This window comes from Spermophilus citellus (assembly GCF_964194105.1).
Source record: "Spermophilus citellus genome assembly, chromosome: 1".
Lineage (NCBI taxonomy): Eukaryota > Metazoa > Chordata > Mammalia > Rodentia > Sciuridae > Spermophilus > Spermophilus citellus.
This window is the reverse complement of record NC_138182.1, coordinates 141,272,074-141,300,045: the sequence shown is the minus strand read 5'-3', so window position 1 is coordinate 141,300,045 and position 27,972 is coordinate 141,272,074. Positions and strand designations below refer to the sequence as shown.

The 27,972-nt window shown below is 42.7% G+C and overlaps 1 protein-coding gene and 1 long non-coding RNA gene across 5 annotated transcripts; one reads left to right on the top strand and one right to left on the bottom strand.

The window, feature by feature from the left end:
- Nucleotides 1-504: 504 nt before the first annotated feature.
- Nucleotides 505-14,278, bottom strand: ATOX1 (antioxidant 1 copper chaperone). Of its 2 annotated transcripts, none has more exons than XM_081281910.1 (4): nt 14,090-14,278; nt 6,805-6,880; nt 3,903-4,059; nt 505-647 (listed from the first exon to the last, which is right to left on the bottom strand). In XM_081281910.1, the coding sequence occupies exons 1-3, from the start codon at nt 14,249-14,251 to the stop codon at nt 3,935-3,937; spliced, it is 363 nt and encodes a 120-aa protein (XP_081138036.1). In that variant the 5' UTR covers nt 14,252-14,278; the 3' UTR covers nt 505-647; nt 3,903-3,934. The 2 variants fall into 2 exon arrangements, with proteins under 2 accessions (XP_081138036.1, XP_081138035.1); XM_081281909.1 differs by having other exon boundaries at nt 505-638; nt 14,090-14,268.
- LOC308642719 lies at nt 13,461-27,623 on the top strand. Of its 3 annotated transcripts, none has more exons than XR_014020622.1 (3): nt 13,461-13,955; nt 24,752-24,799; nt 26,499-27,623. It is a non-coding gene; the product is annotated as an uncharacterized lncRNA (long non-coding RNA). The 3 variants fall into 3 exon arrangements; XR_014020623.1 differs by having other exon boundaries at nt 26,468-27,623; XR_014020624.1 differs by having other exon boundaries at nt 13,461-13,959; nt 24,754-24,799; nt 26,468-27,623.
- The last annotated feature ends 349 nt before the right edge of the window (nt 27,624-27,972 follow it).

Sequence of the window (27,972 nt, the reverse complement as noted above, 5' to 3'; positions counted from 1 at the left end):
GGCAACCTGTTTCCACAGTCTCTTCCCATTATCCCAACTCCTTGATATCTCTTAATTGCAACTTACTTGGTCTACTAGTTTTTCAAAATATGGAATTTAAGAAAGTATTTTTAAAAAAGAAAGAAAAAGGAAAGAAAATCACTAATCTGATACAACATCTTTAAAAAAATTTTTTTCAGTTGTAGATGGACACAATACTTTTATTTCATTTACTTATTTATTTACTTTAATGTGGTGCTGAGGATCGAACCCAGTGCCTCACACATGCTAGGCAAATGCTCTACCACTGAGCTACAGCCCCAGCCCCTAGTCCAACATCTTTCCTTTACAAATGAGGAACAAATGAGGTCCAGAGAAAGGAAGTGACTTGCTAAAGATCACATGGCAAACAATCAGAATCCACAGGGTCCCAGATTCCTAGTAGGAAGCTCTGGACACTTCATGTAAGTAAGCCTACCAACGACTGCACATGAGAAAGAACATCAAGACAATGCAAGAGACAACTTCTCCAACAAAAGCAGCATGACTTTATTGCAGGGAAGGCAGGAAGAAGCAGGGCAAATGAGGGTCTCTGCAGGAACTCCTTCAGTGAGCAGGACTGCCAAATCCCAGGTCCATGTAGAAGCCACATCAGCGTCCTAGGAGAGCTGAAAGTTAGGTGGAACAAAGGTGCCATCTACTGTGGACATAGCAACATTGCAAAAGCAGTAACAGTTGCACTAAGAGGTAGCATTTCGGGGTGAGGTGGGAAACCAGGCTGCAGAGCACATCTAGAATTCCCATATCCAGCCCTGCACACTGGACCCACCAAGTCCGTTATACCTGGGTTGGCCAGAACTCACTAACCTTGCTGACTCTCTTCTGGGGAACTATCAAGGCTGCTGGGATCCCCAGTTTCCTGTCCTGTTTTGGTTTATGATAGAAAGGCAATAAAACTGAAGCACAAGCAAATTATCTACCAAGAACCAGACAATCTAGGTGACTTTGTAACCAATGAACATTCTATCTCTGTGGTTACCAAATCTGGCCTCAAATCAATCACTGGAGAGACTCTTAAAACTGATGTCAAAGATGGACGTCCCTTGTGTGTATGAGGTAAAGACTGTCTGTTCAGTGATTCTTACTGAATATTGTGCATCTGAATCTTTCTGGGGCGGGTGGCTGGGGGTAGGTTCTGGGGATTGAACTCAGGGGCACTCAACCACTGAGCCACATCCCCAGCCCTGTTTTGTATTAACAGTGTCTCACTGAGTTGCTTAGTACCTCGCTTTTGCTGAGGTTGGCTTTGAACGTCACTATCCTCCTGCCTCAACCTCCCAAGCCGCTGGGGGATTACAGTAGTGCGCCAATGCGCCTGGCTATACATCTGAATCTTTGGAAGCTTTTCCATACTACACATGGTTACTGAGCTATATAGAGATGAAATTATGTGATGATTAGAATTCACTTTGAAATAACAGGTGGGAGCGCAGATAAAACAGCGATGGCAGAGATCTGATAACTGTTGGACCTGGGTGATGGGTACTTGGGATTCACTTTTTTTAACACTACTTATAAATGTTGGAAGCCTCCTATAACAACAAGAAGCTAAAATAAATAAAAATTGAGAATTATTTGGCAAGAAAATAATGAAGTACAGATACAACTTGGATGAATCTTCAAAATATTACACCAAGTTGATAGACACCAGACCCCAAAAAGGTCACATATTGTGTAATTCCTAGGGTGTTCTAGGATAATAAAAAGTTTTGAAACTAGATAGAGGAAATGGTTGTAGATTGTAAAAGGAGAAAAAAAATGCACTGAATGGCACACTTTAAAATGGTTAATTATATATCATGTCAATTTTACTTCAATTAAAAAAAGCTACTAGGAGAAAAACTCACATTAATCTACACATGATTTATAAATAGCAGGCACTACTTTTTTAGTCAAAAATGCTTGCATGCCCATGCCAGGTTTTCAATCCAAGGTGTCTGTGTTGAGCTTCCCCATGTATACAGACAGCTCAGAAAGAGAAAGAGGTTCCCCCCAACCTTTCCTCCATTTCTTCATGTCACAGAGCACATAGAGCAAATACAATCTTACTTGGAGGCCCAATATGATTCAGGGCTTTTGGGAGACATGGAAGAGTCCTGAACACCCCCTTCATTCTCCCCAAAAGCGCCTAGAGATAAAGGAACTGTGAGAACAGTGTTTCTCAGAATGGGGAAACTGCTAGTGTTTTACTCCTATATAGAAGTCCTTCATAGAGGGATTGCACAGTAACCTGCAAGGCAGAAAAGCAGGGTGGAGGCTTTAGCCCCATTTTACAGATAGTAGTACCCAATGTCAAGTATATACAAAGTTCAAAAAGTCAGCCAGGCGTGGTGGTGCATGCTTGCAATCCCAGCTACATAGGAAGCTGAGGAGGCAGGAGGATTATAAGCTCAAAGCCAGCCTCAGCAACTTAACAAGACCCTTTCTCAAAATATAAAATACAAAGGATTGAGTATGTAGCTCACTGATAAAGCACCCCTGGGTTCAATCCCTAGTACTGGGGAAAAAAAAAAAGTTCCCAAAGTCAGTGTTAAATATGAGGGCAGAGCTGGAATTTGAATGTCAGACTCCTGACTATTCATCCTGTACTCATTCCTGAACATGGGTTGTATGAACATGGATAGAAACGACATAAGGAAAATGGATGCATCTGAAATCTCTTGACTTGTGTGTGAGGTCACTATATAAATGGAACATGCCTTAGGTTCCAAATGTTCACCTTTAGGAAGGAAGTAGACTGCACTCACAGGGGGCCCTCACGAATTGCCAGTTGATAGTAGCTGGTCTCTGCCTGGGAAGCTCTCCCTGGACCTATTTGGAGGGTTAATGTTACCATAACAGTCATTATAGAACTCTGATTCAGGATACTGGACTTTTCTGCCTTTGTCACTCATCTGCAAGGCTCTGGTTGAGTAAATTCCTTCTCCAGGGCTCATTTTTCTCAATTACAGTGAGGACACTGAACCATATCAGGGAGCCATTGTTTTTCATATATCAAATGCACTACATGGTCAGTGACAGCCAGGAGTACTCTGCTAAGACTGGCTGGGCACAATGGGAAGGAATGTTAGATTGATGAGCAAAGGCTGCCCTGGTTTCAGAGTGAAGAGAGCTGCAATAGTGCCACTTACTGCCTCCCTGAGTTATGTAAAACCAAAGGGAAGATCCAGCTTAGATGAGCTACTCTTTTTGCACCAGTCTGGGCAAAGGTCATGCTCAGGAAGCTGACAGCAGAGAAAGGCACAGTCTGAATTAATTCAATAGGTGAGTGCACTCAGGAGCACAATGCCCAGGTTAGCACAGGTGGCAACTCTGAAGGGACAGCCATTTTATCAAAGCAAAAGACTCAGGGTCATGCACTCCAAACTTGAACCCTGCTGACCATGAAATATACTCCTTAAATCCTAAAAGGGTGCTAATAAAGAAATCTGCCTATTCATAAGGGGCTGTGGGGAATCCCCAAAACTTGTAAATTGTATTAGACAAAAACGAAATATATGGAACTACTCCAAAGAAAGTAGACAGTGGGTTAAAAATAAACCAGGGCACTCTCCTGCCCCGTGCAAGCTCTAAGGCCAAGGTATAGGTTGAGCATTCCTAATCTGAAAATCTGAGTTCCAAAATGCTCCAGAATAGGAAATTTTTTGAGTGCCAACATGATTCTCAAAAAGGTTTCGGATCTCAGATTTTCCTGATTAGAAATACTAAAATAAAGCCTATGCAAATATTCTAAAACCGGAAAACTTTGAATTCTGAAACAATTCTGATACCAGTCATTTTGAATAAGGTATGTTCAACTTGTATTACCCCTGACCAGAGTGTGAGAAGCAGGTCTGTTCAACAAGTGCTGGAACCTTACTCACCTGCCCTCTTCACTCCACACTGTCAGCCTGTGTTACTTGGGGCCGAGGTAGGAAACAGCCTTTCCCGTTTTATTCAGTGTCGCCAGCAGAGTGTCCATGCTGTGCTCAGATTCAATGCAAACCTTCTTGTTCGGCAGATCAATGTTAAAATCAACCCCTGCAGGAAGAGGAAACGGGTGTGGGGAAAGGAAGACACTCCCAGTTACAGCAAGAAAGAGTTTAGGTTCCTGAATTATTACTCAAGACCAGGGACAGGCAAACCTTTACTGTACAGGGGCAGAGATATAAATGTCTTAGGTATTGTGGGCCACATGTAGACTTACATATTCTTGTCTATGTACTTGACTGTACTTTAAAAACTTAATAACATTCTTCACTGCAAAACAGGAAGGGGGATAGATTTGAGCCACAGTCTGTACTTTTCAATCCCTGCTCTAGACAAGGGCTTAAGACTTTTTTTAAAATAAAAAATGTAAATATAGATATTTTATTTAGTTAGTTATTTCTTCTTTCTTTCTTTCCTTTTTCCCATTTTTGGGAGTACCAGGGGCACCTTACCACTGAATTACAAGCCTTGCTCTTTTTATCTTATTTTTATTTTGAAACAGGGTATCACTAAGTTGCTAAGGCTGGCTTTAAACTTATGATCCTCTTGCCTCAGCTTCCTGAGCTGCTGGGATTACAGGCATGCACCACTGCACCTGGCTTCATTCTAATTTTTTTATCTTTTTGTGTGTGTGTGTATGTGCTGGGCATCGAACCCAGGGCCTTGTGCATGCAAGGCAAGCACTCTACCAACTGAGTTATATCCCCAGACCTTTAATTAATTGCTTAAAATGTGGTGGAGGCTGGTATGGTGGCGCACACCTGTAATTCCAGCAGCTCGGGAGGCTGAGGTGAGAGGATTTCGAGTTCAAAGCCAGCCTCGGCAACAATGAGGCACTAGGCAACTCAGTGAGACCCTCTCTCTAAATAAAATACAAAATAGGGGTGGGGATGTGGTTCAGTGGTAGAGCACCCCAAGTTCAATCCCTGGTCCCAAAAAAATGTGGTGCTGGGAATTCAAACCTAAGGCCTTGAGCACACTAAGTATGTACTCTACCACTGAGCTATACCCCCAGTTCCTCATTCTTCTTTTTTTTTCTTTTTAAAACAGCTACACAGTCTTTCCATAGCGTGGACATTACCTGGACTGTGAACTTACCTGGACTGTGATTTAATTAATCTATTGAGCTTTGAACTTACCTGGACTGTGATTTAATTAATCTATTGAGCTTTGAACTTACCTGGACTGTGATTTACCTGGACTATGTGTCACTTATATGCATTGTGGACTATCTGTTGATGCAACGAATTGTGGTAGTACCAGGGTATCTTTGCTGACGGTGTCATCTGTGATACAATTTTTCCAAGGGCTTCTTACTTGGAGCCATCAATTGGCTTGGTGGCATTTTGTATCCTCCCCTTCTGCTTGTAGCAGACTATGGTGTTTGTATAAAAACCACTATGGTCGTTATCCACAAGTGTGGTTGAGTATGTTGGGCCGGTAGTCAAAGACGGGTAAGATCCAATTACAATGGTACCAACCTAAGACAGGAGGCTGACGATTTGAGGTCAGACCATCCAATGACAGGTAAGGACCATATGTAGTATTGGACAACCTAAAACAGGCACGGTCCCTGAGCCACATACTTGTTATTTAAATTAAACAAAAGGGCGAGTTCCATAATATAGCAGGGACACCCAGGCCCCAGGGAGAAGAGCTAATAGTCATGCGGCAAATCCCCAGCCAGGTTCTTTTCACTGTTTTGGATTTTTTCAGATTAGGATCCCAGGTTACAGAGCTTGAAGCCAGCCACTAACTTGCTCTGGGACCTCTGGACTTCCCCTCCTGGCACTGGTATCAACACCACCATTCCACTAAGGGAAAGTACAACTCAGAGGACTGCTAATGAGATCACATCCATGTGGAAGCAACTGGAAAATTGACTATTATCATTATTTAGGGTTTTAAAAAATAAAATTCTAGCCTGGCACTGTGGTATACACTTATAATTTCAGCTACTGAGAGGCTAAGGTAGGAGAATTGCAAGTTCAAGGCCAGCTTTGGCACATAGTGAGATCCTATCTCAAAAAAGGAGGAAGGGGGTTGGAGATACAGCTCAGTGGTAGAGCAGCCCTGGTTCAATTCCTAGTACTGCAAAATAGATAGATAAATCAACAAATTAATTAATTAAGATGAAAAAAGAAAATCTTAGAAGACTGGCTGAGCCCGAGATTACCAGAACTCTGATGGCAACTTGGTCACTGCCTCATTGAACCTTAGGGCCAGCTCTCAACCTTCTTTGGACCTCAGTTTCCCCAGCTGTGAAGTGGGGTGCTAAAGGAGAATAATGATTTTCTAAGCATGTTCAAAGGAGATTCATTAAGAGTTCTATACATGACAGGTTCAAAATTAATTTCTAAACTTGTTACCTTTTAAAAGTGTTAATGGAAAATGACACTGAAATGTGTCATACAGCAAAACTTGTCACAATGGAGATCACCAACATATTAACCAGCAATGCCAGGGCTCTAGAGCTGGACTGTGGGGCAAAATCCCAGCTCTGACACTGTTTCTGATTCCAGCCAAGTTACTGAGCTTCTCTGAACTTCAGTTCCCTCCTACTTCAAATGGAGACAATCAAAAAAGTTACAGGAAATGGCTGTAGAAAGGATTCAATGATGAGATCCACAGAAGCTATTAAGTGAAATACTCAGTAAATGAGAAGTACCCAATATATTTTGTTTTACTGTTATCATCAGCTTAAACTAAAGCCTCTCCTGCTCCATCAGTGTGCATCCAAACATGACCTCAGTTGTGTCCCTCCATCCCACCTTCAACTCACGGCGACTCACTCACCGCCCAGCTTGTTGAGGACTCGGGAGACAGCTTCAGCGCATCCTCCACAGGTCATGTCCACAGAGAACTCGTGCTTCTGAAACAAAGGGAGACAATGAGTCAAGCCCTGCAGGGACCTACACTCTGTAACAGCAGGCAGGCTACTCAGGGCCCAACAGAGTGCAGAGGCTGGGCAAGGCCTGGGTGGTATGGGGCTCCTTGGGAGCCTGTTTCTGAGGCCCAGTCTCTCCAACTGTAAAGTGGAATAAGGGTTTCTACACGTCACAGGTTGTACTAAATGAAATATTCCCCATAAATCCTCTAGCAGGGTCTGGTACACATGAATAGGATCACCTGGAAAGCTAGTTTTAAAAAAAAAATTTTTTTTCACAGTTCTACCTTCAATTAATTAGCCTTGGACTTTGTCTCAGATCATCAAGAACTCTGGCATGGATGTGCCCCCGTACTCAGTAATGGGCCCATTTATGCCACAGAAAATTGTTTTCTGTATTTGAATCAACTGGGAGTTTACAAGAACCACAGGTTCTAATCAGAAGGCCTGGCTGGGACATCTGTTATGTCTACTGAGCATTCCAGGTGATACTGATAGGTGGTGATCAATGTCGAAAGGCAGGTTCTCAGGAGATAGGAGTTTTGTTCACACTGTTGCAATCACAATACCTGAAACAGTACCTGGCACAGGGCAGGTGCTTAATGCATTTTGTTGAGTAAATGGATGACTGACATGGCTGGGTGACAACTTCTGGGTCCTTTGCTTTCAGATAAGGATTATTTATACCAACACTTACTTATTTTAAAATCTCTAGAAATGAGAACATCTGGAATCAGACAGTTCTGGCTTCAGATACTAGCTTTGACACTTCTAGTTCTATGGCCAGAAGTAAGTTATCTAACTCCTCTATGGCTTGGTTTCCAAACACAGATAACAGTTCTCTCCAGGTAAGTGCATGGGATGAACAGAGGATTTTAATCATGGTAGCTAACATCCAAAATGGCCTCAATCTTCACTGTCTCCTGGTATTTATCCCCTTGAGCAGTCCCATTTCACAACATCTTGGGTTGGACTGTGTGTCAAATAGAATATGGCTGAAGCAATATTATGTGACTTCTGAGCCTATCACAATGTCATAAAAAGACACTGTAGCTTCTGCCCTGCTGTTTCTGGGATTACTCATTCTAGAAAAAGCTAGTTGTCACATTATAAGGGCACTCAAGCAAATACAGGTCTACAAGGTGAGAAACTGAATCCTCTAGCTACAAAGTGAGTGCACCATCCTGGAAGTAGATTCTTCAGCACCAGTCGAGCCTTCAGATGACTGCTGCCTCAGACAACATCTTCAATGCACTTTCATGAGAGACCTTGCACTTGAACCTAAGCTGCTCCCAGATTCCTGACTCTTAAAACCACATAACTACCCAAAACATGTTTGGGGATAAATAAAAAAGAGCAGTAGATAACTAATCCATTAGTAATCTAGAGATTAGAGCCCAGTACTGGGTTCCTTTATGTAAAAAAAAAAAAAAAAGTTAATTATTAAATTATTATAAATAATTCCTTCCATTTCTCTCTTCTCTTTCCCTTCAAAAAACATCATCTAGGTTGGTCACGGTGGTGTGTGCCTAGAATCCCAGTGGCTCAGGAGACTGAGGCAGGAAGATCTAAAGTTTAAAGCCAGCCTCAGCAATTTAGTGAGGCCCTAAGCAACTTAGCAAGTCCCTGACTCAGAATAAAAAATAAAAAACAGGCTGGGGATGTGCCTCAATGGTTAAGTGCCCCTGGGTTCAATCTCCAGCACCAAAATAAAACAATGTCTAGGGTTGGGATGTAGCTCAGTGGTAAAACACTTACATAGCATACTCAAGGCCCTGGGTTGGATCTCCAGCTTAGCAAACAAATAAACAAAACCAACGTTTACCTTTTTCATGACGCAAATCAAAATATTTCAAATCTACTACAGGTCAAGTATCTGAAATGCTTGGGACCCGAGTGTTTTAGATTTCTGATTTTTTCAGATTCTGGAATATTTGCATTCACATAATATCTTGGGGATGAACACAAGTCTAAACACAAAATCTATTTACATGTCATTATATCTTGTACACATAGGCTGAATATAATCTTATGCAATATTTTTAGACTGTGTTTTGACTGTGACCTATCACATAAACTCAGGTGTGGAATTTTCCACTTGTGGCATCATATCATCACTCAAAAATTTTGGGTTTTGGAGTATTTTGGACTTCAGATTTTCTGACAAGGTTTGCTCAACTTGGTTTTTTGGTTGTTTTGTTTTGTTTTGGTATTGGGGGTTGAACCTAGGAGTGCTTTACCACTCAGTTACATCCCCAGCTCTTTTAATTTTTCATTATGAGACAGGGTCTCACTAAATTGTTTAGGGCCACATTAAGTAGCTGAAGCTGGCCTCAAACTTGCAATCCTTGTATCCCAGCCTTCAGAGTCACTAGGATTACATGCATGGGCCACCACACCTGTGGGGATGCTCAATTTGTAACTCAATTGGAATTCTGAATATAGCAATATATCCTGCAATCCCTGTCCCACATGGCTCCAGTTTTCTTTTCTATACCAAAAGGGTATTAGCCAACTCAATTTTCTCAACTTCAATGTAATGCCTCAACTGGCTGGGTGGATCTGGGGTGGGACTCTCCATTATTAACCTTCTGGGGATAGACATGGAGGCAAAACTCCCCACCTGAGGAAAATGGAAAAGTCTCTAAACATATTTGCATCTAGATCATCCTCACGCTCTACAGAGGATACTGACTCCAAGAGTTAAGCAGCTTGATTTTCCAGAACTGGATTCTTTTACCTTCATGACCAGTACACCACTACCCCTTACTGAGGCCAAAGCTATGGAACCTACTTTAAAGAAAATGGTCAGTTTTTCTCTTCTTCTAGTTAAACATATTCTGATTCCTTCAGTTTGTTTCACGACTATTCAACAACAAGTTCTGGAAAGGTTATAATGGATATTCCAAAATCTTATGTTTAAAGTATGGTCCTCAGACCAACAGGATCAGCATCATCTGAAAGCTTGTCAGAAATGCAGACTCTTATGTCCCACACCAGACATCCTAAATCAAAGTCCTCATTTTAATAAGACACCCAGGTCACTATCCATATTACAGTCTGAATGATACTCAAGAACATGGATAGGCAACCTACAGCCTGCTTGTGATTTGGTTTTACAAATAAAAGTTTTTGTGGAACACAGCCAAACTTGTTTGTTTAGTTTTGCACTAAAACAGCAGAGTTCAGTCATTGTAACAGAGATCATATTGTTTGTAAAACCTAAAGTACATACTAGCTAGCCCTTTAAGAAAAAGTTTGCTGAGTCTTGATCCAGTATAACCAAGAAAATCAAAAATCATCCATGGTTTGCAGCTGTATACTGAGCTCAAGCTTTTAAGAATTTCCAAGATTAACATAAGAGCTAAACCTCTTGAATGCCTACTATATGTCAATTCTCTTTATACAGTATCTTTCTAGCCTGAAAGGGAGCTATTCAAATAATTTTACTCAAGAGGAAAGTGAAGTTTCCAAGGTTTCACTAAGGTGCCCAGTCTTGGGTAAATAATCATTGAGGTCAGCATATGAACCCAGGGAAATTTTGTTGGTTCTAGAAAAGCAAAGTGCACCTCCACCCACCTCAAATCTCTAATATGGGAACACATTGTTAAAAAGCACAATTTTCTGTTGCCCTATGATCTAAAGTCACCAGATATCTGAAGCTTTCTGCTGCTGACCACAGGGAGCAGGTTTCCTTTCAAAGGTCAAAAAGCAAAGGTCAGAAGCCACAGGAGGTGGCTTTTGGCTTGCTTCTGGATAGCAAGCATTACAATTCAGTGCTCTACTGTTCCACCCTTGAATTGCAAAACTAAATTTGAGGGTAACAGAAAGTCAGCTTAATGGATAAAGTAATCCATTCTTTATTTTTTTGCACCAGAGATTGAACTCAGGGGCACTTGACCACTGAGCCACATCCCCATCCCTGTTTTGTATTTTTATTTAGAGATAGGGTCTCACTGAGTTAATTAGTGCCTCACTTTTGCTGAGGCTAGCTTTGAACTCTTGATCCTCCAGACTCAGCCTCCAAACCACTGAGATTACAGGAGCGCATCACCACGCCTGGCAAATAATCCATTCTTTATTGGAAAATGTCAAGGACTCACTGCACCAGCAGATGCTTGACTCTGGGCAGTTCCAACTTTTCAGGGCCTTTTGCTTTGTCACTTACAAAACAGGTCCTTTAAAAAGTAAATAAATTCTCTAGGTGCAGTGTGCATGCCTGTAATATCAGCAGTTTGGGAGGCTGAGGCAGGAGGATTGCAAGTTCAAAGCCAGCCTCAGCAATTTAGCTAGGCCCTTAGCTACTTAGTGAGACTTTGTCTCAAAATAAAAAAATGGCTGGGGATGTGCCTCAGTGGTTATGTGCCCCTGGGTTCAATACTTGATACCAAAAAATAAATAAAAATTAAAAATAAGTAAATTTAGTCAAGCATTGTAGCATGTACATGTCTCTAATCGCAGTGACTCAGGAGGCTGATGCAGACAGAGGATCACAAGTTCAAAGCCAGTTTAGTAAGACCTTGTCTCTAAAATTAAAAAAAAAATGACTTTAAAAAAGTCTGAGGATCACCAGGCATGGTGGCACATGCCTATAATTCCAGCAGCTCTGGAGGCTGAGAGAGGAGAATCGCAAGTTCAAAGCCAGCCTCAGCAAAAGCGAGGTGCTAAGCAACTCAGTGAGACCCTGTCTAAATAAAATTCAAAATAGGGCTGGCGATGTTGCTCAGTGGTTGAGTACCCCTGAGTTCAATCCCCAATACCCACCCCAAAAAAGGCTGGGGATGCATTTCAGTAGCCTGGGTTCAATTCCCAATACCAAACAAACAAGAAAAACTGACCTTATTGGACTACTGTTAGTATTAACTGGAAAACACAAATAAAATATATAGCATAGTCATTGACATCTAATACACAAGAAAAAGTAAGTTTTTGTGTGTGTGGTGGAATTAAACCCAGGGTATTCCACCACTAAGCTGCAACACCAGCCCTTTTTTTAGTTTTTTCAAGATAGGGTCTCCCTAAATTGCCCAAGCTGATCTTGAACTTGCCATCCTTCTTCCTCAGCCTCCCAAGTTGTTGGGATTAAATGCATGTGCCACCAAGCCCGGCATAACAACTCTTATGTAGGTCCAGGACAAGTTGGGTAGAACTGTAGATAGGCAGATTTCACCCCCATTTAAAATGGGTTTTGGGCTGGGGATGTGGCTCAAGCAGTAGCGCGCTTGCCTGGCATGCGCGGGGTGCTGGGTTCGAACCTCAGCACCACATAAAAATATAATAAAGATGTGTGTCCACCGAAAACTAAAAAATAAATATTTAAAAAAAGTTCTCTCTCTTAAAATAAATAAATAAAAATAAAAATAAAATGGGTCTCAGCATTTAGGAGCTGACTTTTGGATACTGACCAGTCCAGGCCTAAGCTCAACCTCAGTTTCCTGAGCTTTAAGAAGAGATAATAGTAGTACCTGCCTTGAGGGACTATTGTGAGGAATAAACAAGGTCATGAATGTAAAGTATTCAGAACAATGCCTGGCATATAGTGGGCACTCAAATATTAGTATACTCCCAACCACCAGGGTTTTCAAAGACAAAATGTCCTAAATATGTGAAAAAGATTCCTTTTCTAGGAGGGGACTTCCAGTTCTGAGAGTCCATTAAAGAATTCCACAACTTACTTTTTTTTTTTTGCACCAAGGATTAAACTCAAGACATGAGCTACATTCCCCGGGTCCTTTTTTATTTTGAGACCGGATCTTGCTAAGTTGTTGAGGGTCTTGCTAAATTAGTAAAGCTGGCCTTGAACTTACAACCCTCCTGCCTCAGACTTCCAAAACACTGGGATTACTGGGGTATACCACCAAACCCAGTTGTGAAGTCAGTTTAACCCCTATTTTACAAATGAAAAAATCAAGGCATAGAAAGAGGAAGCAACTTGCTTGAGATCACTCAGTGGCAAGCCAGGGCACAGATTTTCTAGGCCCTGCGCTATCAACTTTTGCTAAGAACCCTCTCAGGTATCACATCATCCTTGACTAATCCCCTCCTTCCTTCAGTTGTTCATCTTGGAATATGGTGCCAAGTGACCTCCTTAGTCCAACCATCTGCTCAAAATCCCCAGAAGTGGAAACAAAATACAGTTTTCCTCAACCCACCTTTCCCTCACTGCTAGCCTCCACAAAAACCCTGGGGCCTCTGCTCTTTCAATTCATGGGTGATTAAGGTTCTCCTCTAACTCGGCCACAGGAGTACTTGCCAAACTGGAAAGGCTCATTCTATCAGGTTCTTTGTCCATACTTTGTGTAAATTTTGTGAGGATTTGTCTCAAGGTAACTGAGAACACCAAATGATACCTGATATGTTTAAGACTTTGCTCAGCAACCTCAGGCTCACCTGTCAACTCCCAAAAGATAGGCTGCTAAGACACAGGACAACTGTGGGATATCTCTGGGTACCTACCTGTCACTGACTTATGAACTAAGCACCCTGGAGGAAATTGCTAAACACTTCATTACTCCAACCAGCATCTCAGGAATGCAGCTGGGATCCAAGCCGGAATGACAGCTTTTGCCCAGCATTTCCCAGGCGGTGTGGTATGGCCAGGAGAGAAGGGGAACCTGAGATAAGGGGCTTAAAGCATGGTTCTACCTAACTCCTGCCAGGAGCTTAAACAAGTTACTGGGCTTTTTTTTTTTTTCTTTTTGTAAAAAACATTTAGTGTTACCCTGTTCATTTAATGACCTGGAAGTAGGCCGGAAAGGGCAGGGGAAGAGAAGAAAAACATGAACCTCTGAAAAACACTGCTGTCCAGGAGGAAACAGCCGGGGCCACCCATTTGCTCAGCGCCACCCCACCGCTCTATCGGTTCAGCTCCAATAGCAAGGGATCCCCAGGGGGAAGGCGCAGGAACTAGGTCCCGGTTCCGGCTCCCTGCCCACTCTCCGGGTGTGTTTCCCCACATATGCAGGGAAGGTTTGGGCTGGTAAGTCCTGGAGTCTTCGCGAAGCCTGGCTTCTAAACTTCCTTCGGATCCTATTTTCTGGAGGGTCGCAAAAGCCAAAGGGTGAGTGGGGAGGGGTAAGCAGTGGGACAATAGTAGCTCCGGTCTCGGCTTGAGTCCCTTAAAAGCAACATCTGGTCAAGTGGCGGGGCACAGAGGCGCAGGCCGAGGACCGCGGGAGGTGCGCGGCCACTTACCGGCATGAGTGAATCGGCAGCGACTGCGTCCGAGGTGGCGGCGGCGGTGGCTGCGGCGAGAGCGGCGACAAAGGCAACGCCTCTCCGGGACTGGAAGGCGGGCTGGGCTTCGCTTCCGGGAGTGCGCGCGGGGAGACCCCACCCCTCGGGGGGTCCGGCCATCGGCTAGGCCCCGCCCCTAGGCTGGCCTCGGTTTAGACCCCTCCCTTCCCCGGCCCGACTGCGGGGTAGGCTCCGCCCCCTGGGCTGGGCTCGGGCTAAACCACGCCCCCCCCTGCCCGGAGGGCTGGGAGAGGCCGGCAGTCAGCCTGCGGCGCCGCCTTCTTCCGGCGAGCGAGGATCTTGGGCCATCTGCCACGTTTGGAAAAAAAGGGGTGAGACTGACGCAGCGCTAGCCTCCATCGATTATTGGCCATTTTTGGGTCGCCTACTTCATATATGCTTGTGTTAGGGAACACAAAGCAAGGACACTGCAGGGAATAAGACAGATACGTACTGAGAGCCGGCCAGGGGCCAGCACTGTGCCAGCCATCATCCTAGATGCAGTGATGGTAAAGACCTAGCCTAGCAGGCCGAGATGATAATGCAGTGTAAAGGATCTGTGTCCTAGCAGAAGGGAAAGGGTCCTTAATTCAGAAAGAGCTGGGTGGGGGATGTTCTTAAAGAAGGGAGGCTCTGGAAGAAGGTAATACTGAGCAAAGATGGGCAAATTGGGAGGGAGAGAGACAAAGGCAGAACAGTATGTACAAAAGCAGGAGGATAAGAATGTACAGGCAGAGATAAAGACTAGGCAAGTATGCTCAGAAAGATGGAGAAATGCAGTAACAGACATGAGGAGGACTTCCATGAGGTGGAGGCAGATGAAGGTAGGAGTGCTTTAGGGCACTTACAGAGAAATAAGCTGGGCTGGAACTACAAACACACACACAAACACATCTAGGCACAGCAGTAGGGTCACTTTGTCCTTTGATATTCCCTGCCAGAGGTTCAGTCTAAGTAGTTTTTTAAAAAAGATCTCTCTTCTACAGAACTGTTTGGAGAGCTTATTAAAAACTCAGACACCTGCAGGGCATGGTGATGCTTGCCTGCAATCCCAGTGACTTGGGAAACTGAGGCAGGAGGATAGCAAGTTAAAGGCCAGCCTCAGCAATTTAGTGAGGCCCTAAGCAACTTAGCAAGACCCTATCTCAAAATTAAAAATTAAAAAGGACTGGAGATGCAGTTCAGTGTTTAAATATCCCTGGGTTTTATCCCCAGTACCAAAACCAAAAAAAAAAAAAACTCAAGACACCTCACCCTCATCCTAGATACACTACCCTCTAATTTCAAGATGTACTGTTTTTCAGTCCCCTTCCTTGCTGTGATCTGGGAAATCTGGCTGAGGAAAACTATAGTTTTTTTTTTTTTTTAATTTACTTTTTTATTTTTATTTTTTGCCATGCTGGGGATTGAACCCAGGGCCTGATGCATGGTAGGCAAGCACTCTATCACTGAGCTACATCCTCAGCTGTAATAACCCTAATACCTTTTGAGAAAATGTACTGGTTATTGATTTATTGTCTCTCAGCTCCCATTCATCCTTTTTGCTTACTCTAAAAAATGGATCTAAACTCTTTAAAAATTTTTATCCCTTTGTCTGCTGGGAGGATATCAAGCTGTTTCAGTAAGTCTCTGGTCACCTACTTCATATATGCTTGTGTTAGGGAATACAAAGCAAGGACACTGCAGTGAATAAGACAGATACGTACTGAGAGAGACACTGAAGGAAGATTTTCCTCTGTGGTTTCCCCATACCAGACCTCTGAGGACAGCCTCTCCTGTGTACAGGGACTGATGGTACCTGGCAGCAGGTAGCTTCCCCAGTACCCCCTGTATGTGTTTGTATAGCACAATTCTTCCAGAGAGACCCTCTCTGCAAAGAGCTTTCTCCAGCATCCTGGAGGATAGTTTCCCAGCCTAGAAGGTGATTTTCTAGCAATTTCCACCAGCACAGTACCACAGTCACTTCCCTGCCATTGAGTGGGCCACAGCTATGCCCTCTCCACCAGGGTCTGGATTTCAGAGTGTAGAGTGTGTAGGGGGCACTCTTCCTTAGATGGTCTATCTTAACTGGGCCATGGCAGCACCTTACATCTGCTATTTTTTTTTTTATATTCTTTAGAGCTTTCCTTCCTCTTATTAGCCAACCTGTTATTACTATAGTCCCATTATAATCTTTAAACTTCCCTTGTCCAAATTACAGAGTGGTTTCTGATTAACTCTGATACAGAGAAAGACAACAAGTTGCTTACTTCAAAGAAGAGGTTAACAGATCTACTCTTGGCCTAAATCCAAGGAACATAAATGAAAGATAAGTCTAAGCCAGCCCTCATCACTGGCTTGCACTGGCCCTGGGTGAGGAAGCCAGCTGTAGCACGCTGAGTGAAAGTCATGGATGTTGGAGCCTGTCTTCATCTGCTAGGGCTTCCAGAACAAAATACCACAGATTAGGTGGCAGTTATTCTGAGAAATTTCTTTTCTCACATTTCTAAAGGCTAAGAAGTTCAAGATAAAGGTACCAGCCCATCTGGTTGCTGGTGGTGGTCTCTTTTCCTGACTTGCAGTCACCTTCTGCACACAGCAGAGAGTGAGAGCTCTCGTGACTCTTCCTTTCCTATATATAGGGCACCATCCCTGTCAGTTTAGGGCCTTCATATTGTGACCTCATATTACTACCTCACTGTTATCACCTCTTCACAGGTCCTGTCTCCACATAAAGTCCCATTGAGGGTTAAGGCTTACGAATTTTGGAAAGCACACAGAGCAGAATCTTACAGACCAGGGTTTGAATCTCAGCCCTTTCATTTACTAGTTGTATGACCTTAGGCTGAGTAATTTACTTCTGTAAGTCTAAATATCCTCATTTATAAATGGAGATAGTTAGGATGATTATACAATTTTTGATCTAAACCTTCTGAGACAGAAAATTTTGCCAGGCATATACCATGATCCATTCAGGCAAACCAAGGGTACATTGTTCTATCAAAGAAACCTCTTTGCAGTACTATTGGAATAAATGTGTGCAAACCACTTAGCACAATGCTTGCACATGGAAGGCACCAAAAAAATCTAAGAATTCTCCTAAGTGCTAGGCCCACCTTGCTGGTACTGGGTTTGCTTTTACTGACAAAATACCCCTTGATCCTCTACCCCCTCTCTGCCTGCCAGAAATTCCTAAAGCTGGGAGGGAGGGAGGAGAGAGGAAGGGAAAAGGGGAAGGTGGGGAGCAATGATGCTGGCAACCTTAGGTCCAGCAAAGGCAAGTGGATGGTCTTAAAAGACTGCACTGGGGTTGGGGATAGCAAGATTGCAGCGGGCCAGAGAAAGGAAATCCAGCTCAAAGGCTGTAGTGCTCCAGGAAAGCAACCCAAGTTAGAGTGTATGGCTTAGAGAACTGAGAAGGGGGAAGTTAAGCAGAGAGAAGGAAAGAGCAATTTTTATTTATTTATTTATTTTTTAAAGAGAGAGAGAGAGAATTTTTAATATTTATTTTTTAGTTCTCGGCGGACACAACATCTTTGTTGGTATGTGGTGCTGAGGATCGAACCCAGGCCGCACGCATGCCAGGCGAGCGCGCTACCGCTTGAGCCACATCCCCAGCCAAGGAAAGAGCAATTTAATGAGAACACAGCATTATGGAGATGACAGGTGAAGATCTATTAAAAAAGAGGATGTATAGGATTATAGTTCCTCAGTGAACATATACATAAATTCTATCTATTTACCCCCAAATTTAAAGTAAACTACAGCTGTTACTAGAACTTATCTTGAATTGAGTGCAGGATTACAGGCAGGATTCCAATGTACACAGTTTAAAATTTTTCAAATAGCACAAGATGGTATAAGGTAAAAATAAGTCTTCCTTCTATTCTACCCTTACCTCCACCACTGAGCCACATTTCGGCTCTTCCCATCTGAAACAAAAGGCCTGCTAAATACATGCACTGCACTTTAACCCTGTTTTCTCAATCTTAGAAATTGTACTTAGTAATACACATGGATCCCTCTCATTCTTTTTTGTTTTTAATATTTTTCTAGTTATAGATGGACACATTATTTTTATGTGGTGCTGAGGATTGAACTCAGTGCCTGACAAATGCAAGGCAAGTGCTCTACCTCTGAGCCACAGCCACAGTCCCCTCTCATTTTTTAATGCCATGAATGTCCTATTATTCAGTTGTACTATAATTTGTTTCATCAGTCCCTATGGTAGAAATCATCGGTTGACAAATGAATATCCATTTCCAATTTCTTTTTTTTTTTTTTTTTGTGATGCACTGGATTAAACCCAGGGCTTTGTGCATGGGAGGCAAGTACTCTACCAACTGAGCTTTATCCCCAGCCCCATTTCCAATTTCTTTACTCTTAATGCTAGAGAGGCCGGGATCCCTTAATACTTGATTTTCCACCCTCCCAGGCAGCCATAGGTGTACCCACATAACATGGCTCTGGACAATGATAAAAAAGAAAAGTTTGCTAGAATGATTCTGGGAAAGCTTTTCTTTTGGTACCAGGGATTAAATCCAGGGGTGCTTAACCACTGAGCCACATCCCCAATCCTTTTTTATTTTGAAACAAGTCTCGCTAAATGGCTGAGGCTGGCTTTGAACTTGCAGTCCTCCTGTCTCAGCCTTCAGTGTCACTGGGATTATAAGTGTATGCCACCATACCCATTCTGGGAAAGCTCTTGCATTCCTCATAAAGGAAACATACACCACTCCTTTGCCTTTCCTGCCTAGAACACTGTAATGTGACTGATATGTAGAGTAAAAGGGCACCACCATTTTGTCACCATGAAGGAAATGCCAGGAGAATCACAGTTGAGTCTGACACTGAACCAATGCCAGCCATAGCTGTTTTCTAGACTTGTTATATGAGAAATGTAAGCCCATCTTTATTCCTACTGATAGTAATACTTTGTTACTGGCCCCGACTAACAAACATATAGATTGTTTCCAATCATCGAATGCTGTTAATAATATAATGACAATTCATATATGCCTTTGCTATGGCAGCACATGCCTGTAATCCCAGCAACTAGTGAGACTTAGACAGGAGGATCGCAAGTTTAAGGCCAACCTTGGCAACTTATCGAGGCCCTTATGCATACAATAAATTTCGAAAAACCCAGTTTGTGGTATTTTGTTATAGCAGGTCATGGATGAAGACACTGGACATAGTTGGGATAGGGAAGATCTCAACAAATCAGTCACCAGTTCCTCAAGCCATCTGCTTAGAAGAGACACATCTACCTTCTACTCACATTTTTCTAGCAAAGCAGGGCACATAGTCATGCCTACATTTGTGTATGTTTGAGTTCATGTGGTATGGTGCTGGGGATTGAACCCAGGGCCTCAAACATTGAACCCATGCCTCACACACTTTACCACTAAGCCACATTCCCAGTCCAGTCATACCTTTGTTTGCTACCGTGGATTGAATCTAGGGGTGCTTTATCTCTGAGTTATATCCCCAGTCCTTTTTATCCTTTTGTTTTGAGACAGGATCTTGCTAAATTTCTGAGGCTGGCCGGGAACTTGCAATCCCCTGGCATTAGTCTCCCGGAGTTGCTGGGATTACAGGTGTGCAACCTCTATGCCTGACCTGTTATGCCTATCCTTAAAGGGGCAGGAAAGCATAATAATCCTCCCAGGTGCCCAGAAGGAAGAGAAATAGCAAAGTCAGGAGACAACACCACTGACTGCCTGCCATGGGGCACTTTAGATAAGCACTGTCTGGGCACCACAGTCCCCAACACTGCTTAAGTGAACTCCCAACACCACAGCCAAGAGTCAGAGAACCTTTATTGGCTGCCCTCTGGTTTTTAGATTCTCTTTCAGAGACCTCTAGACTTCAGGGTTTTAAAGGTATGTTTAATGAGACAAGCTCACATTCATTTTCCAGCATTTCAGGCAGTTAACCTCTGTGAACCTCTTTCTTCCCCTGTAAAATAAAGGTAATTATTAGATCTACTTGGTACTGTTGTGAGAAATAAAAAGACTCATAAAACATTCAACCTTGTGACTAGTGCACAATAAGTACCCAGGAACTACTTTTTGGATTATGACAATTTTTTTAATTGTACAGTATATAAAAAGTTTTTTAATATAAAAAAAATTATAAAACAATACACATAAAGAAAAAGTGCCTTTAAAACCCTTACGATCACTCTTTCACAGACATAGCAATTGCTATCAGATTGTTGTATATACATTCAGATGTTTTTCTATTATCAAACAATAATTTAGTTTAATGATCTTTTCAACACTAGAATCAGACCACACTTTGTTCCATAAAATACAATGTGCTCTCTGGGGGCTGGCTCAGTGGTAGAGCGATTGTGTAATATGTGTAAGGCACTGAGTTCCATCCCCAACACCACGTGAAAAAAAAAATAGAAATAAAATAAAGATACTATGTCCATCTACAACTAAAAAATAAAACTAAAAAAATACAATGTATTCTCATAAGCAGAGAACAGAAGAGTTTGCTTTTAAAGACAGAAAAGACCTGTAGAAAACAAACAAAAACCAAAAAGCAGATGAGTCATTTCAAAGTTACTTTCCCTGTAAGATGGGCACAGGGAAACAGAGCAATGAAAAAGAATGGGTCAGTTAACACCAGATTGCTTCAGGTTACCTTGTTTGGTGTGTGAAAGGATTAAGGCAGAGGGAATCTCATTATCATGACAATTGAAACAGTCTAATAGAAGAAATTTGGCTATTATCTCAAATCCTGATTTCTCTGGAAGGTCAGATAAACTTGGTAACTGGAACTTTAGCGTTGAGTGGGTCCATTTTTTTTTTTCAAAGAGAGAGAGAGAATTTTAATATTTTTTAGTTTTTAGCAGACACAACATCTTTGTATGTGGTGCTGAGGATCGAACCCGGGCCGCACGTATGGTGAGCACGTTACCGCTACCGCTTGAGCCACATCCCCAGCCCAAGGGGGTCCATTTTTTTTTTTAACCTGGTCTGTTGGGGCCCAGGGCAGTAGTTTAGTTTAAAACAACAGCTTCCTATAACATTTTTTTCTTCAATTTTAAGACATTATTTTACTAAGTCACACAGACTGGCCTTAAACTTGTGTTTTTCCTTCTACAACCTCCTGAGTAGTTGGGATTATAGGTGTGAACCACCGTGCCTGGTGAGATTCATGTTTTGTATATAATGTTGTTACATATATTTTCTAGGTATATGAATATACATAAACATGGATATGCATACTTTTTTATTTTTTAGTTGTAGATGGATATAATACCTTTATTCTTTTTTTTTTAAATATTCATTTATTTATTTTTTAGTTTTCGGCGGACATTACATCTTTGTATGTGGTGCTGAGGATCGAACCTGGGCTGCACGCCTGCCAGGCGAGTGTGCTACTGCTTGAGCCACATCCCCAGCCCCAATACCTTTATTCTTATGTGGTGCTGAGGATGGAACTCAGTACTCCACATGTCAGAGGCAAGTGCTGTACCATTGAGCTACAATCCCAGCCCCTAAGCATATATTTAAACTAGATTAATCTTTCAATTGCTGGGCTGGAGTTGTGGCTCAGTGGCAGAGCACTCGCCTAGCGTGTGGGAGGCCCTGGGTTCGATCCTCAGCACCACATAAAAATAAATAAAATAAAGCTATAAAGAAAATAAAAATAAAACATAAAACCAATAAAAATTTAAAAAAATCTTTCAATTGCTGCATAAACAATATAGCAATTTTAGCTATTCCCTTGTTGACATTATTTCCGTTTTATATTATTTTAAAAATTACAAACAATGCTATCTTTGTTCTCTCTATATGTGTGGGAGAGTTTCTTCAGAATGAACACCAAAAAGTAGCATTTCTATTTCCTACAATAGGTGGATTTAAAATTTTCAGAGGGCTGGGGTGTAGTTCAATGGTAGAGCACATGATTAGTATGCTCAAAGCCCTGGCTTTGAGCCCCAATACCACACATACAAAAAACTTAATAGATGCTTTCGAATTGCTCTCTGAAAGCCCATGTCAATTTACATTATGTATTAACCGTAATAATTATCTCCCTGCACTTTTGCTAACATTTGATATTAGTAATCATTTTTCAAAATTTGATGGAATGAGCATATATATAGCACTCTACCACTGAGCCACATCTTCAGCCCTTTTTTATTTTGTAGTTTGAGACAGGGTCTCACCAGTTGCTGAGGTTGGTCTCAAATTTTCGATCCTCCTGACTCAGCCTCCTTAGTCTTTGGGATTACAGATGTGAGCCACTGTGCCTGACTGGGCTTCAAATTTATAGTGATAAAAACCTGATGCTGAGGTCTGGGATTGTGGCTCAGCGGTAGAGCACTCACCTAGCACGGGCACAACCCAGGTTCCATTCTCAGCACCACATAAAAATAAAGGCATTGTGTTGTGTCCATCTACTCTCTTAAAAAATAAAAAAGAGGGAAGACCTCTCCCCTTCTTCCTCCAGGAGAAGTCTTAAAAAAAAAAAAAAAAACCCTGATGCTAAATACCAGTTCCACCACTTCCAAGCTATGTAATCTTGAGCTAGTCATCAAAACTTTATCAACTGGAGTTGTTTTTTTGTGAGGATGAATGGAAAAACAGACCGGCACTCTGACATGTAGTAGTGTTTGACACAATGTTATTTAGCCTTGTCTAAGCCACAGGAAGTAAGGACTCTTAAAGGTGTATATGTGCCAAATGTGCAAAGGACTTTGTCTTGGACTCCGTAACTTTCAAACCACTTGGAAATCTGTCTCTGTAGGATTACCTGATGCCATGCCTAAGGGGGAAAAATAATCCCAGCCTTTCAGGAGTTTCCCAGGAGACAATGTCCTTGTAGTCAGGGCTTTATCCTCCTTCTGGGCAGTATTAACAAGTGGGTAAAATAACATGGACTTGGAAATCAGAGTTGTAGGGGCTGGGGATGTGGCTCAAGTGGTAGCGCGCTTGCCTGGCATGCGTGCGGCCCGGGTTCGATCCTCAGCACCACATACAAACAAAGATGTTGTGTCTGCCGATAACTAAAAAGTAAATATTAAAAATTCTCTCTCTCTCTCTCTCTCTCTCTCTCTCTCTCTCTCTCTAAAAAAAAAAAAAATCAGAGTTGTAGCTTCTAGGCCTAGTTGTGTGATCTTGGGCAAGTTAACATCTTTGAATTTGTTTCTGTACTTGAGAAATGGAAAAGAGGGGCTTGTGAATATTAAATGAGCTTTTTTCCTTGACAAAAATACTAGCAAGAAGCCTGGCTCATGGTCAGTGCCCCACAGTTTGAGGATACGTGTTTGCAGACAGTCAAAGCCAGAGGGGGAAATTCAATTAGGCATGAATTTCTAAGCCAGTAAACTTCTCTTTGAGAGCACTCCTCCCCCCCCCCCCCCCCCAGTTAAGAGATAGGTTCTCACTATGTGGTCGAGGTTGGCTGCAGCACTGGCCTCAGCCTTCCCAGCAGCTGGGAGTACAGGTGCAGCTTCAAGTTCTCTTTGGATCTTTGGGAAGAAGCAAGAGGAAAAGAGGTTAGCAGTCCAGAAGAGGCAGATTACAACTTTGATGCCTCATTTTCAAGACCCTTCATGTACCCACCCACAAGAGGTAGTAGAGTATTCTATCCTGTTTAAAGATCAAAATCTGTCTATTGTAGTTCCTTATGTTATTCATAATCTGTAATTAACATTTTTATGAAAACTAATAGACACATTAAAAATAAATTATACATTACCAAAGAGTACAGAATGAAAACAGCCTTTTTCCTGTCCTGGCTGAAGTTCATCTCCCTGTTAGGAATCTTTAACAGTTTCTTGTGACTTATGCATATACAGCAAAACCATACAGGAATGTATACATATAACTACAGCAATACCCATGTCTTAATAGAAAATGGCATCCCTCTACCCCTTTTTACTCAAATGCTATTAGGTATTCTCTCCCTAATATTCTGCACTTTGCTTTCTTAGTATCTTCTGGAGATCATTCTATAACTGAACATGTAGATCTGCTCTCATTTTCCATATGATTGCATGAGAATCCCCTGCAAATATACTCATTGTAGTATTGTTTCTAATTGCCCTGTGTAGTCAGACATTTGAGCTACTTCCAGTCTCTTTCTACTACAAAGAATACTGCAGTGAGTATTTTTAATCACCCATCACGAATGATTTACTATGTTGGGTTAAACTGATCATACGATTTCTTATCTAATATTTCCCATTCACTACCTGTCATACTATCTTCTGAGGTCTTGCCCATGTTTCCCCCTGCCCCCCCATTCTCTGAGATTTGAGAAGAACTGGCAGAAAGAGCAAGGTGAAGTAGCCTTGTGCAGGGATTTGCAGATTTTGCTTTGTGGTGGAGATAAAAGACCAGAAAGAGGCCAGGGACTTTCCCTTAGAAGACTAAGATAACTTGACTAGGGTTTCTTAGCCACAGCACTGTTGATTTTTTGGGTGGATATTTTTTTTTGTTGTTGTTATGGGGTCACTCTCCTGTGCATACCTGGCCTCTATCTGGTAGATGCCAATAGCCCCCCTACCCAATTGTGGCCATGACCCCCACCCCTACTCCAACCACTGCTTTAGACAATTCATTAGTGGTAAATTTTTTTTTTAATATCTTTTTTTTTTTTTTTTTTTTAAAGAGAGAGTGAGAGAGGAGAGAGAGAGAGAGCCACATCCCCAGCCCAGTGGTAAGTTATTCATGGAACATTTACCAAGTACTAAGTATCCAGCATCTGGGGCTCAAGGGTTTCTAATCTGGGTGGGGAAACTACCACAGGAGAATGCCAACTTGCTTTCCCTCCTCTGGGAGACAGCAATAGACATCTGGTGTCCTGCCAACTTCTCCCCCACTATCCATTCCCCCTTCCTTCACATTAGCTTCATTGCTCCCAATCTAGTGGATTCCCTAGAGGTTAATGACTCTTATTTTAAATGTAGCACTTTCCCTATGCACTTATATATCTATTTTAACCTACAGAAATCTCAATTTTTGGGCTGGGGATGTGGCTCAAGCGGTAGCGCGCTCGCCTGGCATGCGTGCGGCCCGGGTTCGATCCTCAGCACCACATACCAACAAAGATGTTGTGTCCGCCAAGAACTAAAAAATAAATATTAAAAAAATTCTCTCTCTCTCCTCTCTCACTCTCTTAAAAAAAAAAAAGAAATCTCAATTTTAACAATTGTTAATCCAACTAACAACTGGAGACAGAACCCACCTTATTTTTAAAACTGCTGCATTTAATATTATATGCATATCACCTAAAAATTTGCCAATTGATGAAAATTTGTTTTCAAGCATTCTGATAATGCTGCAGAACACCTTGGTACCTGTGTTTGTCAACAAATGTGGCTAAAAAGTATTGTTTTGGAGGAATGTACATAATTCAGGCCACTTGGGTTATATTACCAATCCATAAATGTAAAATTTTGCCCATCTGCACTCATTAGCCTTACAGTTCCGGGAGTCATCTAGGAAACTGAAGTCTCCACTGTGCATGCATCATGCCATTGCTTTCTGTGCTTAGCCATACGCCAGGAGAGTTAGTGCCCCAGGTATCTTCATTCTTTTTAGCCAACTGAGACTCAGTCATGTGAAACATCAGTTAAAAAATAATATTGAGATCCAAATCTATAGGTAGAGAGTTTTCTCATCTGCTTGAGCTTATCGTTTCCCAGTTCAGTAGTGATGAACAACCTCAACAAGAGGATCCACCCCACCTGAAAGTCAGGGTATCACACCTGGTCAAGAGGGAGAAAGCGAAGGAGGATCTGAAATCTGAGCCTCAAGGGCTTGACCTGGAAGCTGATTTCCAGGAACTGTGTGAGGCCAAAAGTGCAAGGTGGAGATGGTTCTGATGCCAAGCATGGAATTCTATCAAATCTAGAACCCCTTAAAATGCCAGAAGCAATTTAAGTGCCATTATGGGTTGAAAAGAAGACAATCTAGAGCCACGCGTGCATTCTTGATATTACAACCTTGATTGCTAAAATTATCAATAAGTTTTACAGTTTTCTGGGGGAAAAAAGTTGCAATCTCTTCCAACGTGGATAACCCAGGAGGTCACTCTCCCCGGGCTCTGTCCAGGTGGCATAGGGGAGCATAGGGCTCTGCCCCATGATGTACAGTCCCTTTCCACAATGTTGGACATGAAGCTGGGCTTTGTGTCTGCACCTGCATATTCCTACGACTTCTCAGAGGAGACAAACCATGCATGAAACAATATCTAGAAAAAAAAAAGTTGCAATCTCTTAGTCCATCCTTTTAAGAAAATTTTCAGGTGTTCCCCATTGCCCTCAGATTAAAGCACAAGTTCCTTGGCATGGCTAGCACTATCTCGGAGTTTCTTTAACTCTAGAACACTTTCAGCGGCGTGTCTCTGTGCGCAGTTTCCTCTCTGCTTGCAGAACTCGGTGGTGCCTGTTTCCGGGGTCAGCGCAGCGTCTGACTGTTGAATGGGTGACCCCGACTGCATTTCAACCAACTCCGACCCCAGCACCCGGAGATCTCAATGCCCGAATGAGCCGGAATGATGCGGAAGTGCGGCCTTACTGGCCAAAGGAACTTTTCATGTCGCTCCTGGGCCTCCCCGCGTGAGTTTCGGACTCGGGTCTGGTCCCTGGAAGGACGCGAGTGGGCATCGCCCGGGTCGCACCAGGTTGCTGCTGGGTTGGAGCGCCTCCTCTACTTTTGTGCCAACAGGTATGCTCCATGTTACTTCATTTTTAAAAAAATTGCGGCAAAACTTAACCGGTGACCCTCCCGCCTTGTCAGATGTTTGGAAAGACAACGGGGCCGGGGCGTGTCCATGTCTAGCACGTGGGAACCAAAGCTATTTCCACATAAAATACTCCTGGTGACCAACAGAGGGCCCAGCAAAATACCGAGACCGGACAGAAGCGGGTTGGGGCTCCTTAACCGGTGAAGTGTTTCGGGAAGATCTTTAGGATGTCCGCATAGGACTTGGCAAGTTACCTTTTAAAAGCATAACGCCACGAAGTAATAGTCTCCCTCACCCACAGCAATAAGAAAACGGAATGACAATGGTGGTGACGCACAGAATGTTGCATGGAGGCCAAAACTTGATGGGAGAATATAAAAACTGCCATTTTTTTTTTCAGTAACAACCCCCCCCAAACTTCACTGAAAGATCCAGGAATCGACCATGGGGCCAACCTGCAGCAGCACCTGCCAAGAAGCAACCGGATGGAAATGCAAATTCTCAAACTCAATAGCTTTCGCGTGTGACCTTTTTACAGGACCTTGCATACACACAGTTATTCTTTTCTTTGGCTTTCCTCTAACAGTTGCCCAACAATAGTGCTGACTAATGGTAAGAGCCAGCAAGTACTCTTTAGCGCACGGAAATGAAAAAAGTTGTAATAAGGATGATAAATTAAAAAAAAAACAGAAACTTTGCCATTTGGATCCTTGGGTACCAAACTGTGCGGAAAGGCGGGAGAGGAGTCTCAGGGTCCGGACCCAAGGGAAGTTAAGAAAGGAAAGGGGACACAAACCGGGCTCAGCCTCATAACCGCCACAGAGGGTCCGGGCGGCGCTGGGTCTCTGCCCTGTTGGAACAGTCCAGCCCCCGTGTCAATCAGCTCCTTCCGGCATTGTGATTGGTCTGGGCCTTTCTTGGCTTCCCCAGTGCCCACCTCCTAGTTGCTTGGGGTTTACTTCCCCAAAGTACACGGGTCCCACCTTGTGGAGCAACCGCTCCTGCAAGGAAAACGGATCTCCGCCCAGGGGAAGACATTTTAACCAATGAGAGCAGTCCCCTGTAGTTATTGGCTACCCCGGATATCGGTCAAAGAACTGCCCACCCTCCTTCCCTGTGTGCTTTCAAGTTATTGGCCTTTC